We start from the raw sequence: 13209 nt of genomic DNA, 5'->3' as shown, positions 1-13209 counted from the left end.
TGTTTTCTTGCAGCGCCATGCACATGGAACTTCCAAGTAAAGGGTTACTCGTTGAAAAAGGATAAATAACTCTTATCATCCATATTTGTAATAGCTAAGGGAATATAACATCGCTTGATTTTAGCCTTTAATTTGTTTTTCTTTTCTGATCGGGTGGGCAAAAGCCAGCCTGCAGAACAGCATTTGCTAAAAGAAACACAAGGAAAAAACCTAGACTCTTGAAACATGTCAATGGCAAAATAAATGCACAATGAAGAGCATAGTTGATGTAGTCGAAAGGCGTCGATCTGACGAGCCCACCCAGACACTATGTCGTCGCCGTAGCTGAAGGGAAGCACAGGGTCAAGGCCGCACCATGACACCTACGTAGCCGGCAGAGTCGAAGGGCTGCGCGTCACTGAGACCCACCGCGACGCCGATGTGCCGCCGATGAAGTCGAAGGGCAATACACAACCGAGATCATACCTCCACTTGCCGTTGGCTAAGCCGAAAGACCACACACCACCGAGAATACAACACGACACCTACGTGACGATAGTGAAGACGAAAGGCATCACATGCCGAAACCGCACCAAAGGATAAGAAACGCACGTTCTCGCCGGACACAAACCGACAGCCTAAGCTAACACATGACACAAGAAGAGACACCACCAAACCTTCAACAACTCGAGACAACAAGCTCCACCATAGACGGACCACACCACCCGATGCCACCAAGAGTCGTTGTCTCCATGACAACGCCCCCAAGGAGGAAATCGACGTAAAAACGCCGTTGTCGCCCGATCTGGCCATAGCCAAATCTTAGGTTTTCACCCGAAGACACCAAACATCAAAGTGAGGGAAAGTGAAGCTCTTCGACGACACCTCCAAGAAGGAAAACGGCGCTACAACATCGTTGTCTTCGGCATACCTCGCACACGGGCAGTTTTCATCCAGAGCAACACTCCAAACACCGGAGCCGACGTCCATACCTCGCACACGGGCAGCAGCCGAAGACGCGACCGAAAATGAAAACCACGCCACCATGGCATCGAAAAGGACCGACTTGGACCATGTATGGCCGCAGCAGCAGCCCATCTGCCGCCGGTGAAGTTCAATCAGCCGCCTCACCAAACTGAGAGGAAAAATGATGGAAACGAAGAGACCTGGGACATGCCGGATCAGCCGGAGGAGATGACGGATCTGGCCAACGAGTAGCTAGATCCGGCCGAAGAGCGCCGCCGTGAAGCCGCGCAGCCACGAGCAGACCGAGCACCAGGGAGAGGAAGAACGAGGGGAAACACCGGATCCGGGAGGAAGCCGGCCGGATCTAGCCGAAGACGAGGCATAGCCTGCCGGATCGGGCCGGAGACGCCGCGACCACGATGAGGCAGCACCTCAAACGCCTCAGCCAAGAGCTCTAGGACACCCCCGCCAAGAAAAACAGCCCCGCCGCCGCCGTCCCCGTGCGGGCTTTGCCCGGCGGCGGCGAGGGGGAGGAGAGGACGGGGAGAGGCTGCTGCCGGGGCTGGTGTGGTTGCCGCCCGTGTCGCCCCAGACTGAGCGACGCGGGGGCAAGCTTCGTTCTCGATAAGATCTTAGAAGAGTTTCTCTTAATTTGTTGTTCCTCTAGTTCATAAAAAGTGCTGCTCATTTTGCATTAACTCATTACAAATTTTCTAATAAGTGGGCGAGATTTTTTATGGATTGGAGGGATTAGCAAGTTCTGTTTTTGAGTGCATGCCGTGGCACATTGGATCTATCCTGATAGGTGAAAATTGGTCACTTCATGGCATGATTTGCAGAGTGCGTTGCAGCCAATTGTATCCGTCCAGAGGATAACGCGCGCCATTTCGTGCGGCCATGTGGCGCCCGACCTGATCCGTAGGATGCCAGCGTGGCCTGGGCAAATCCGCGCGGCGAACTGCAGCCACCCCTCCTAGATCTTGTGCTGATATTGGATGGGTGGGGAGCCTACAGTTATATAAGCCGCTGTAGCTAGAGAGCACTCAAGCAAGCCTGCCTCCTCTTGTTAGCTATCTACGTACGTGTACGATGGCTCCCACAGTGATGTCGTCAGCGGCTACTGCCGTTGCTCCTTTCCAGGGCCTCAAGTCCACCGCCGGGCTCCCCATCGGCCGCCGCTCAGCCAGCGCTGGTCTCGGCAGCGTCTCCAACGGTGGAAGGATCAGGTGCATGCAGGTATGTATGTCATCATGTACATATGTTGAAGTGAAATACTGATATGTGTCTCAAATTATACTTTCGGTGCTAATTATTAATCTAATTGTAGGTGTGGCCAATTGAGGGCATCAAGAAGTTCGAAACCCTTTCCTACCTGCCGCCTCTCACCGTGGAGTCCCTCTTGAAGCAGATCGAGTATCTCATCCGCTCCAAGTGGGTTCCTTGCCTCGAGTTCAGCAAGGTCGGTTTCGTCTTCCGTGAGCACGGCAACTCTCCCGGGTACTACGACGGCAGGTACTGGACAATGTGGAAGCTTCCCATGTTCGGGTGCACCGACGCCACGCAGGTGCTAAAGGAGCTGGAGGAGGTGAAGAAGGAGTACCCTGACGCCTATGTCCGCATCATCGGCTTCGACAACACCAGGCAAGTGCAGTGCATCAGCTTCATCGCCTTCAAGCCACCGGGTTGTGAGGAGTCCGGCAAGGCCTAAGCAAGTTGATTTCTTATAATACAAGAACGGGTCACACCGATTTTATGTACCTTTTTCACACGTTTGTTTCATGTTGTATTTATGCATGTGATCTCTCCCAACAACCCGGATTAACTGTATTCATGAGTACTACTATTATAAGAGTACTACAACTATCGTTGGGAGAGGGGCATGTAATATAAACTCCGGTTATACATATTAAGATAAGTATATTTTGTAAAAGAATATCAAATTCGTCGACAAATTCTGATTATGATAATTTACCGGTACGTGTTTGTGTGTTTCCCGCTGGCACAAATTGATTATTTAAGTTTTAAGTCTAAATTTGTGTCTTAAATCTTTAGACTGCCATACGCACCACCACCTTCAGCAAGGGCCCAATGCAGGTGCATCGACATTGCCTGATATGTGTTCCTACCGGCGCGTATACATGTCATCGTAGCCATGATCGATTGCCATCAATCCCTCAACCAGCTGACGACATATATACCGCTAGAAGAGATGCTGGAAGCAAGAAACGTTTCATATATACCTCCCCGCTTCTAGTCACACCGGCCACCATCGATCCGCCTCTTGCTGAGCCGGATTGACCTGATCAAGAGGTAGAGAGGCATCCCATACCGCCACTAGCCTCGGATCCGCAGTCCTCAGAAGCAACACGGAGATAAAGGACATCATCATCTCAACATCCGGCCACCGTGTTGTCCACACGACAATAATACCTAACCGTAAAGTCTGCGGAAATCCCAGTAAGCAAGGAAACAAACTAGTAGAAGCCATCTGGATAATTAAAGAAAATCGATAAGCAAGTTATCTCGTGAAGAAAAAGTTAATGAAGTGCATAGTCGATGGAAACTGCTATTTATACTAAAACAGTAATAGAGGCTCCTAATGCGGTATATATATACATTTATACATATAGTACCAAATGTGGAATGAGTAGCGCGCCAGAAGGTTGCAAGAGAAAATTACAAGATGTAGAGTGATTCAACAATTTTAATGTATCACGTTTTAAGTTTTCATGGTCCAACTTTTCGACTATAAATTTATTTTGTTGCCATGAGTACACGATGGACCAGTATAATTTAAGATATTTAATTCTGTCAATTCCTCAATTGCTTTACTAAAATGTATTCCCTTCATTCCTAAATGTAAAAAGTCGTAACTTTGTCCGAAGTCAAACTTTTTAAACTTCGACCAAGTTTATAAGAACAAATCCCCGAATTTAGAATATCAAATAATTATATTACGGAAAATATATACCAAACTATTTTAGAATCGTAGATGTTTGTAGATAAAGTGTAACTAGTGAATAAATTTCACGGAACCACAGTTTTTGGGGCGTGCTTCTCACAGAGACACAAAATTTGCTAATTTGTCAGGAAAACCACACGTTTTGTATCAGATTGTATCAAGTTGACCAAAACAGAGGGTTATGACATTTTGACAGGTTTTCTTACATGTGGCCCCCACATGTCAGGTGCTACGTCGTCCAAAATCCTACCTGACCCGTTAGCCCGTCATGCTGATGCTAGCATCTATATATTCCCCCGCCCTTACCCGACACCAAAAAATTCCCGTTCTTCGTGGACTCGTGAGAAGAACACCTCAAAAACTATGGTCCTGCAGCATAAGAAGTTTGACTTAGGACATTCTTGCATTTCGGAAGGGACGGAGTAAAGTTTATTGTTTTAAGGCTACTGATATTTGCACCCGTCAACAGTTGCCGCCACGAGATTTTAAACCCACACACCGTGGACTCGCTTTACAGAAATATCCAATAAAGCAAGTCAGCTGAAGGTTCGTAGCCAATCACTTACTACACACACATGGATTGATGGTTGAACGATGTCCTTTTATTGGATTGGTACATGATAGGCCGATGGAAGTAGGCATGAAACCGTATGTTCCTTTGGAACTTCCAATTATAGCTAGAAAGATTGGCAACGATGGACGAAGGAGACGGCTGAGCGAGCGTCGGTCATCCATCCCTTCTCTAGAACGGATAAGGCAACCAACGAACGGCATCCACCCTTTCCACATCTCCTAGAACGACAACAAATTAATCACAAATTGCTCGTATGTTATATGGTATATATAAACCCTTGTGACCAGGAATGAAGTCCACTCGACCTCCTCTCTCCGTGCCAAACTTAGCATATTAGCTAAGTAGATATACTCTAGTGATACAAGGGTGGATGCTATGGGTCCGACAGTGATGTCGGCGGCGGCTACCGCTGTTGCTCCTTTCCGGGGCCTCAAGTCCACCGCCGGGCTCCCCGTCAGCCGCCGCTCTGCCGGCGCTGGCCTCGGCAGCGTCTCCAACGGTGGCAGGATCACGAGCATGCAGGTATGTATATCATCATACCGATATGTGTGAAGTGAAATACTCCATCGATATGTGTCTCAAATCACACTTTGTGTGCTAATTTTAATCTAATTGCAGGTGTGGCCAATTGAGGGCATCAAGAAGTTCGAGACCCTTTCCTACCTGCCACCTCTCACCGTGGAGTCCCTCCTGAAGCAGATCGAGTATCTCATCCGCTCCAAATGGGTTCCTTGCCTCGAGTTCAGCAAGGTCGGTTTCGTCTTCCGTGAGCACGGCAACTCCCCAGGGTACTAGGACGGGAGGTACTGGACAATGTGGAAGCTTCCCATGTTCGGGTGCACTGACGCCACGCAGGTGCTCAAGGAGTTGGAGGAGGTCAAGAAGGAATACCCTGGCGCCTATGTCCGCATCATCGGCTTCGACAACACCAGGCAAGTACAGTGCATCAGCTTCATCGCTTTCAAGCCACCTGGCTGCGAGGAGTCCGGCAAGGCCTAAACCGCAAGTTGAAACAACAGCTCATATATGAAGTGTGTTGCGTTTGGTCACTGGTGGCAACCTTGTTTGCCAAGGTTTATTTCTCCGTTTTGTCTGTGACTCAATGTTTGTGTATGTACCGATGTATATATGTCCAGGTCTCCAGGAGCATGCTAGCACGGGCCGGCCGGCCGGCTACATACACATAGTAATGTACAATCCGCCGACTATGTCTTTCTGTTAACTAATGAGAAAAAGAGTTCTTCTATGGTACACTGGGATGAATATTAACCGTTCATTGCCAACAATCTAATGGTCTAGATCCCCGTATACTGCTCTAGGAGTATGACCAGTATTCACGGATATTGCTCCACGAAAATCGGCGAGGCAGGCAAAAATCGGCGAGGCAGAAAAATAATTCCCACTTTGACCACGGTCTAGATAGTAAATTTGTATCGCAGATGTCTTTACCACCTCTCGTCCGCTCCGTGGCCGGCAAGCACCGCGCAGCCGTGTAGGTTCATCTCGGGCCGTTCGGCCACTCCGTCAAGATGGGCACGGAAGCAGATGGCGGTTCGCCGGCGGCTCTGTAACTGCGACAAGACGAGGGCCATGAATCCCAATACTCGCATGAAGCAGCATAGCACGGCGTTGGACAAGCTCGAACTCCTCTCATATTCAGTCGATCGGCATGTTTCTTGCAGTCGTGCCCAATCCTTCATGCTTCGACTCCATGATCATTGGAAGATTTGAGCACTGGATGGTTTTGTGTCATTCCTCTTCGTAGAGTTGACCAATACACTGATCGATGGCGTCCGGTGCGGACGAGTGCACCAGCAACGCTACAACGGGATTGCAGGAGATAGTTCAATTGAACAGTTGGGTGGGATCGGAGGCCAAAACCTGAAAAACAAATCTCTCTCGTCCCGCGCCGTGCCCTAGCCGCCACCAAGCCGCCTCATCTCCCGGCCGGCGAGGAACGACGTCCTGCCTCCTACGTTTGGTGCTATACAGCTATTTAGAAGTATTATGGACTTAATTAGAAAACAAGGAAACGAAACGGGTGAAAATCTAAAATGCTAAAAAAAAAATCGACGGCTAGATAGACTCTGTACTGCCTCCTCCCTGGCAGCATAGGGGTACCGTAAAAACCCTCATGTATGGAGTACTCCGTATTTGCTTCTACAATGGCTATGTCCCGCCATTACTACATGAACAACCATTATTGCTCTGATTTTATACCACTGACGTTGACTCTCCGTTACCTTTTTCTGTTAAAAGTACTTAATGCTTGCCATGGATCGGAGAGTAAGCCTGCTCTTTTGCGCTGATTACTAGATCATGATGGCGTGCGTTGTCGCACCCGTCTATTTTAACAATAGAATGATAAAAATTGGCACAAGACAATATAAACAAAGGTTAAATTTGAATGAAGACAAATATTGTTATATAGTGAGATTCTCATAATTCTTGATTGGATATAAGCAAGTGACATTACTTTGCATTAAGCCTTTTCAAAGTGCACTTGCCAAAGAAAGAACATTTTGACGTTAGTTGTGTAAATCATAACTGAATGTTTGAAGCGTTGCAAGCACTAATAAAAAAAAGCTAAAGCCGAATGAAAATATGAAGTGCGACACATCTAAAGCTGTCAATCTTTTTAGAACCATTCGTTATAGCATAGGAGCTGGTGTGTACTCTTTTTCTCCCTGCACGAGAAACAATTTTAGGTTCAGTATTACCAAGGCATAATAAGTTACAGAAATCTGATTCTCAAGCAAAAATCACAAAATGCAGCCTTCATCGTAGCCGATATAGTTATAGAATCTAGACGGTGTGGGAAAAAATTATTGACAATTCTGCCAGTAGTATGTTAGTGACTAGTTCTCAAAGAGCAAAAATCCAACCTAAATCCATCAATCCATGGCACATTTGCCCAGGCCATAACTCGGGAAAAACATGATAATACACGCTATATTGTGCTCCCTCCCTCGGTCCAATAATTCTTGTCGCTATTTTAGTTCAAGTAGTATGGTACATGATAATACACGACAAGAATTATGAGACGGAGGGAGTATTATAGTAGTATGGTACCTCGTTACTACATGAAAAACATGATAATACACGACAAGAATTATGAGTCAAAGGGAGTACTACAGTAGTATGGTGCTATGAAAGATACATGCCATACAAGGTGAAATTTGACTACAGTAGTGCTGTGAGTGATCATATAAAATTGATACCAATCTGTTTTGCACATTTGCATCACACCTCCAACATATGATATTCCTTTAAAAAAAAAACTTCTAAACATGCCTTTATAGATTTTGCATGGGTAAGTCGAAATATACAATAAAGATATATATCACGACGGATTTAATAAAACTAATGTGGAGTTGTATATGTCTGTAGATTTTTCTGTAAACTTGACTAATGGTAAATCAAGAACATCAAGGAGAAAAAAAGTAACGCGCCTTCTTTTACTGTAATCTTTTAGTGGAAGGGATTAGATGTCATAAATATGTTTTATCATTTTCTCCAGGAGTTTTCAGTGATACATTAAAATTTCTATATTTCTCCTTATATTTTTCCTACAGTGTTTTCTAGGAGATCCTCAAGGTTACTGTAACAAGTTTGTCAAAATTATACAAGGAATTCTCAAGAGAAAAAAGAGATTGTTAAAGTTAGCGGTTAGGATTACCATTATGTACAGGCCTTACGAGCATCGTACGTCTTCTTTCTACAAAGGCACCTCTTAGACATCCCTAAACCCTGTATAAATAGATCATGTCTCGATCAATGATACAAAAGTGATTCACTTTCATTCACAAGTTTACGCCGGAGCTAAAAAAAGAGGATTTGGTTTGAATCATTTTCATCTCCACTTTTTAAAAAGTGTAAATGTGTTGGGATCCTAGTTTTTTAAGAAAAGAGCCAACTCTGTCCTAAGCCTTTCAGAATGCACATCCAAGTCCCAATTTATTTGTTTACTGGTTAACTATCCTAGATTCGTTTGACCTCGTCTGACCAACTGATGTGGCATGTTGACTTTTGCCATGTCGGTACGCTCGCACACATTAAATAATTTGTTGAATGGAAATTTTGCACAAACCTCCCTGCTTTCCCATTCGACATCCTAGTCTCCTTCTTCATTGTCCCTGCAACGCCGAGGTGGCTGCGAGACGCGAACGAAGGGGTGAGCAGTCCGGCGAGACAGCTAGGCGACAGACAACGGACAAAGATTAATCAATATGTGGGGCTCCGTCTAGCTAGGTGGCCCTAGTACGGCAAAATGTTGGTGTCAATGCCGTTGTTAAGCCTAGGAACCCTACTAGAGGCAATAACCCAGTGGGATATGCACCACCGGAGGAGACGCTACTAATGACGCATTAGCGCTATCGCAGCTGATTTGTCTTCTCCCCTCACTTCATTGCTGACGAGCCTACGGATCTATTCAGAGCGCTAGTTATGGTTGAGAAGAACCAGAGAAGAAACAAAGGAGCAGCGAGAGCAAGAGTCAAGAAAAAACCTTTTGACAAGGTTCTTTTTGTAAAATGTGACAACCGGAAAATCCTGCCAAAATCGAATACTTCCTCCGTCCAATAAAAGATGTCTCAAGTTTGTTAAAATTTGGATGTATTTAAACATGACTTAGTGTATAGATGCATTCAAATTTAGTAAAAATTAAGACATCCTTTGTTGGACGGAGGAAATATATATAGAATTATACTCTTTTTTTGAGAAAAATAGAATTGATTCTTCGATGCGCATTTTAAAATATTAGGACATAAACTAATTAGTTGCTTAAGAAAAATACTCCTTTGAAAAACGGTCTTGTTTGCAGATCAATGCAAGTGGCGTTGGATCAGCAGAGTAGCTGAACGGAAGGAAACGGTCTTTCGCCCCGGCGCAATGGAGGGGCAGGCGGCGGCGGCGGCGATGTCGGAACTGCAGCTCCAACTTCTCGCCCTCGTCTCGGATCTCCGCCTCACCCGCGTGAGTCACCCCACCACTCTCTAGAACCGTCTAGAATCTCTCAGGTCCTAACCCTCCCTTCCTTTCCCTCTCTCCCTCCCCAAACTTCGTAGGAGCGGGAGCGGGCCGCCCGCGAGGAAATCCACGCAGCAAGCCAGGTCTCTGCGGCTCGCGTAGGCTTCGATTGGTGCTGTCGTTCTCATGGTTTTTGTAATTTAATGATTCATGTTTTTCTAACGGGGTTTTGGGTGGAATCGGATGGATGGTGCAGAGATGGAAGGAGGCAGAGGAGGAACAACAGCGGGAGACGCGGGAGTTGCGAACGGAGGTGTCAGCCAGGGATGAAGCACTGCGGAGGCTCGAGTCCAGGGTTCGTGCTCCTTAGTTCTTGCCTCCATTCTCCCCGGTTCGGCCTTTAGCTAGTAGCTGTTCTCGTGGCATGTATTGGAATTGTTCAGTTTTACCCTCCTGGCGTCTGCATGCTGTGTTTCAATTCACGTAGACCCCTGGTTTGCGGCATTTTAGAATTTAGATTACATATGTCTATAAAGTTTAGATTTGTTGAATCATGACATTGGTTTATATCCTGGTGTAAAGCTGATCTGACACAAGCAATACTGTTTCGAATTTTCCATGATGCAATAGCGGCTAGCCAATTCTCGAATCTTCCCCTTGTGTGGGATCATTTATTTGCACGGGGAGAGTCATCACAGTTGTTTTCTTACTGTACAGGTAAAGTGCCTTGAAAATGAAAACGAGCTGCTTGGGAGAAACGAAAAGGATTTGAAAGAAAGCATGGAGAGGCTGCTTCAATCAAGGGAGACTTTCATGAAACATTATGAGGCATGTTTCTGCTTTTATGTCTGTCCCGTTTTCACGTCTCTGTGGTAGTCGCATATTCCTGCAAGGCTCCCTTCATCTATCTGTTAATTTTTTTTACATCATCATGATATAAAAATGGACAACTCTAGGAGTGTGAGATCATAGTGTACCACTTTCTTTGATTTTCGTTACCAGCTGCGATCTTGTCTTGTGTACATTGTGTACTGTCTGTCATCTCCTTCTCTGCCTTTGGGTATTTATAATCTTGACATGAAGCATTCATTGGTTTGTAGCATGCAGGAACTTCTAAAGATTTAATACCATTTCGTTTTGCCGATGCCACATTATTTTTGTTTGTATGAATAGTATATGCTACATAGCCTTGAGTTCTAAACTGTGTATGTTAGCAAAACTGATGTTTGGCTATACCGTGTTTGATAGGCAGGACTCTGCTTGTTCTCTGCAATGGACAATCCAGTTGAAGGATAAACAGATTGCTGTAATTTCAGAAAAGCTAAATTCTCATCTGGCATTGTTCAGTTCAGTAGGAAAGGAAGTTGCTGCAGTGAAACAAGCACTAGGTGATGTGGAATGTCTAGTTTGTGAGAAGGAAAATATAGGTATGGACACAAATAGAACTTTATGGCTATAACATCAACCAATATATTTTATTATTTTTGCACTAATTCTCCGCACATTATTATTTCAGTCTCTGATTTGAAGGGTAAGGTCCAAAGGATTTCTGTACTCGAGAAAGATTTTGTTGGTATGTTTGCTTCTTGTAATATGGCTTCATTAGTCTCAAATTGTAATGTTACAGCAATTATGGTTACCATGTATGTGGACAATCTATTTTTATTCGTTTTTCTGATTCTGGTTATTCATTTATGTAGAGAAACTTAGTTTCTTGGGAGACAAAATAACTAGTTACCAACTTGAACTTCGAAATCGAGCGAGAATCATATATGAATTGAAGGGACAACTTGATGCTGAGAAGCTTAACAACAATTTTCACCCACAACTAGAAGAAATATCCATTACGATGTGAAAAGCATTGCACGTATTCATTCTTACTTTCTATTCATACCAATGCCATGCTTTGTTGTTTTTCATTAACGTTGTTACCTTACGAAAGCCCTGCTGGTGAAGGATGAGATCATTGAGAGGCTGACTAAAGATAAGCAGGTCATTCTATTATGATGTCATACATGTCCTATTGTCTCTGAAACTACAGAAAGTCAGATTGATCTTGTCTGTTCTTCTTCATCCAGGCAATGCTTATGGAGCTTCACAACATGGAAATTGCTTTACGGAATTTTCAAGACATAATCAGCAATATTGGACATCAGGCAAGACACAAATGTTATTTACTCGTTTATGCATTTCTTGTTACCAGCATTGCAGTTCTTAGCCACTTCTCCTAATTATATACTAGGGAGCAAAAAGGTTTTCACCGGTCTCTGAGAGTCAGGAAATACAAGATAATGTGAGCAAAGAGTTAGAAAGGTGAGAGCTTCATTCAAAATTTGGAATTTGCAATAACAGCATAACCTTATCATGCTGTTAATATTGGATTGCGAAACAAATAGTATTCCAGGTAGTGAAGGTGATCCACGTAATGGGCATAAGATGGTACCTGTAATTGATGAAGCAGGTAATTCATCAACTCTTAAAGAGCGCCATGGAAATTTTTTCACAGAAACTTTCTAAGATATTTTTTTATGTAACTACATATGGTATTAAAGATGGCTTAGAATGTAAGTCAACACATGGCTGTGAATTGAACAATATTGTCCATCTGGTAATGCTGCACTTCCGCTCACATTTCTCAACTTCCTTTATGCCAAGTGGAACATTCTGCGTATAGTCCATCAAAGCAATTGGCTACGTTGTTTCCAATGATATAATCAGTTGTTTGGTATATTATCCTGAGAATAGCATCATGTAAATTAATCAAGTCATATATGTACCACCGCCCGTTGATGTTTCAGATGTGCATGACATGCTTCATTTATGAAATATGAATTGTGTACAATCATGATGCTCTTTTTTATCACTTCTACAACCACTGTAAATGTAGAATATAAGTTGGAAATTGGCACAGTCAGAAAAGAAGTACAAAGCCCAGTGCTCCTTAAGGCAAGTCCCATCTGATTCTGGTAATTCTCAAGCGTGCTACAATCTTTCTGGAGCTCTATGCCCATGTTGACAAAGTGAATTCCCACCCATGCTTGCAGCATTCTGCCTTGCCATCTCCAGAGCCAGGAACTGCAAATGCTGAAACACCTAACTGCCTTGGTGAATCTGAAGACTTTGGGATGGTATGATGAGCTGTAGTATTCTGACACTATGCACCTATGCCCTTGTTGAATTACTCTGTAGGCTGGTTCACCCGCTTGCTGTATACAGGGCGACTCATCTCCTGCACAGCGATCAGATAATGTGAATCGAGACATTGAGACGGGGAATCAATCGTGAGCTACAATCAGGTACCTGAGACACCAGGATTTCTGATGTGTGAAGCTGCCAGTTGTCCTTGACGGAGCTCGTGACCCCTGCTTAGGAGTCGAATCCTTGCTTATACAGCATGCTAGTTGGCGCAAAATACTAGAATGGTAGACTGAAGAGATTTGTTATTGTATTATAAGATTATCAAAAAAATTATACTATAACATTATCGGCTGGTAGACCAACCAACTCGAGAGATCTTGCGAATTTCACTAGAGAAAAACATCAGTGGTTGCAACAATTTCTGTAAAGAAAACAGTTGAATTCTGAAATTGCTTCTCAACGACTGATAAGATATTAAGATGTCATTTCAGGTATTGTTAGATTGTGCCCAGAATGTACCCTCCCAATTCATCTGTAATGTACTTAACAACCTCGGATAAGTAAAATGTTGGGTTGTTGCCTTCTTTAGTGTACTGCTTTCCAATCAAGTTCTTGGACACTG

At 44.3% G+C, this 13209-nt stretch overlaps 2 protein-coding genes, 1 long non-coding RNA gene and 1 pseudogene across 3 annotated transcripts; 3 read left to right on the top strand and 1 right to left on the bottom strand.

Annotated features, from left to right (window-relative positions):
- Positions 1-51: 51 nt before the first annotated feature.
- Positions 52-1925, bottom strand: LOC112271524. The gene is made up of 2 exons (XR_002964607.1): positions 1146-1925; positions 52-1077 (listed from the first exon to the last, which is right to left on the bottom strand). It is a non-coding gene; the product is annotated as an uncharacterized LOC112271524 (long non-coding RNA).
- Positions 1926-1982: 57 nt separating this feature from the next.
- Positions 1983-2922, top strand: LOC100845819 (ribulose bisphosphate carboxylase small chain PW9, chloroplastic). The gene is made up of 2 exons (XM_003573862.3): positions 1983-2181; positions 2273-2922. The coding sequence occupies exons 1-2, from the start codon at positions 2035-2037 to the stop codon at positions 2651-2653; spliced, it is 528 nt and encodes a 175-aa protein (XP_003573910.1). The 5' UTR covers positions 1983-2034; the 3' UTR covers positions 2654-2922.
- A 1766-nt stretch (positions 2923-4688) lies between these two features.
- LOC100846121 lies at positions 4689-5732 on the top strand (annotated as a pseudogene).
- A 3575-nt stretch (positions 5733-9307) lies between these two features.
- On the top strand, positions 9308-13175 carry LOC100831746. The gene is made up of 14 exons (XM_003571727.3): positions 9308-9455; positions 9548-9592; positions 9706-9804; positions 10167-10277; positions 10702-10876; positions 10966-11022; positions 11150-11286; positions 11382-11441; positions 11528-11605; positions 11692-11762; positions 11846-11910; positions 12337-12395; positions 12494-12577; positions 12666-13175. Exons 1-14 carry the CDS (start codon positions 9372-9374, stop codon positions 12732-12734), a joined length of 1194 nt encoding a protein of 397 aa, XP_003571775.2. The 5' UTR covers positions 9308-9371; the 3' UTR covers positions 12735-13175.
- The last annotated feature ends 34 nt before the right edge of the window (positions 13176-13209 follow it).

This window comes from Brachypodium distachyon, chromosome 3, assembly GCF_000005505.3.
Source record: "Brachypodium distachyon strain Bd21 chromosome 3, Brachypodium_distachyon_v3.0, whole genome shotgun sequence".
In the NCBI taxonomy this organism is placed as follows: domain Eukaryota; kingdom Viridiplantae; phylum Streptophyta; class Magnoliopsida; order Poales; family Poaceae; genus Brachypodium; species Brachypodium distachyon.
The sequence above is the reverse complement of the archived record's forward strand: the minus strand, read 5'-3'. Positions and strand labels throughout refer to the sequence as shown.

What these genes read in the sequence shown, in the direction of transcription:
- LOC100831746 (XM_003571727.3), top strand. Translation starts at nt 9,372, where the DNA reads ATGGAGGGGCAGGCGGCGGCGGCGGCGATGTCGGAACTGCAGCTCCAA. An exon ending in TTGTGAGAAGGAAAATATAG is followed by an intron (nt 10,877 to 10,965) that starts GTATGGACACAA and finishes TTATTATTTCAG; the next exon opens with TCTCTGATTTGAAGGGTAAG. An exon ending in AATCTGAAGACTTTGGGATG is followed by an intron (nt 12,578 to 12,665) that starts GTATGATGAGCT and finishes TGCTGTATACAG; the next exon opens with GGCGACTCATCTCCTGCACA.
- LOC100845819 (XM_003573862.3), top strand. Translation starts at nt 2,035, where the DNA reads ATGGCTCCCACAGTGATGTCGTCAGCGGCTACTGCCGTTGCTCCTTTC. An exon ending in GAAGGATCAGGTGCATGCAG is followed by an intron (nt 2,182 to 2,272) that starts GTATGTATGTCA and finishes ATCTAATTGTAG; the next exon opens with GTGTGGCCAATTGAGGGCAT.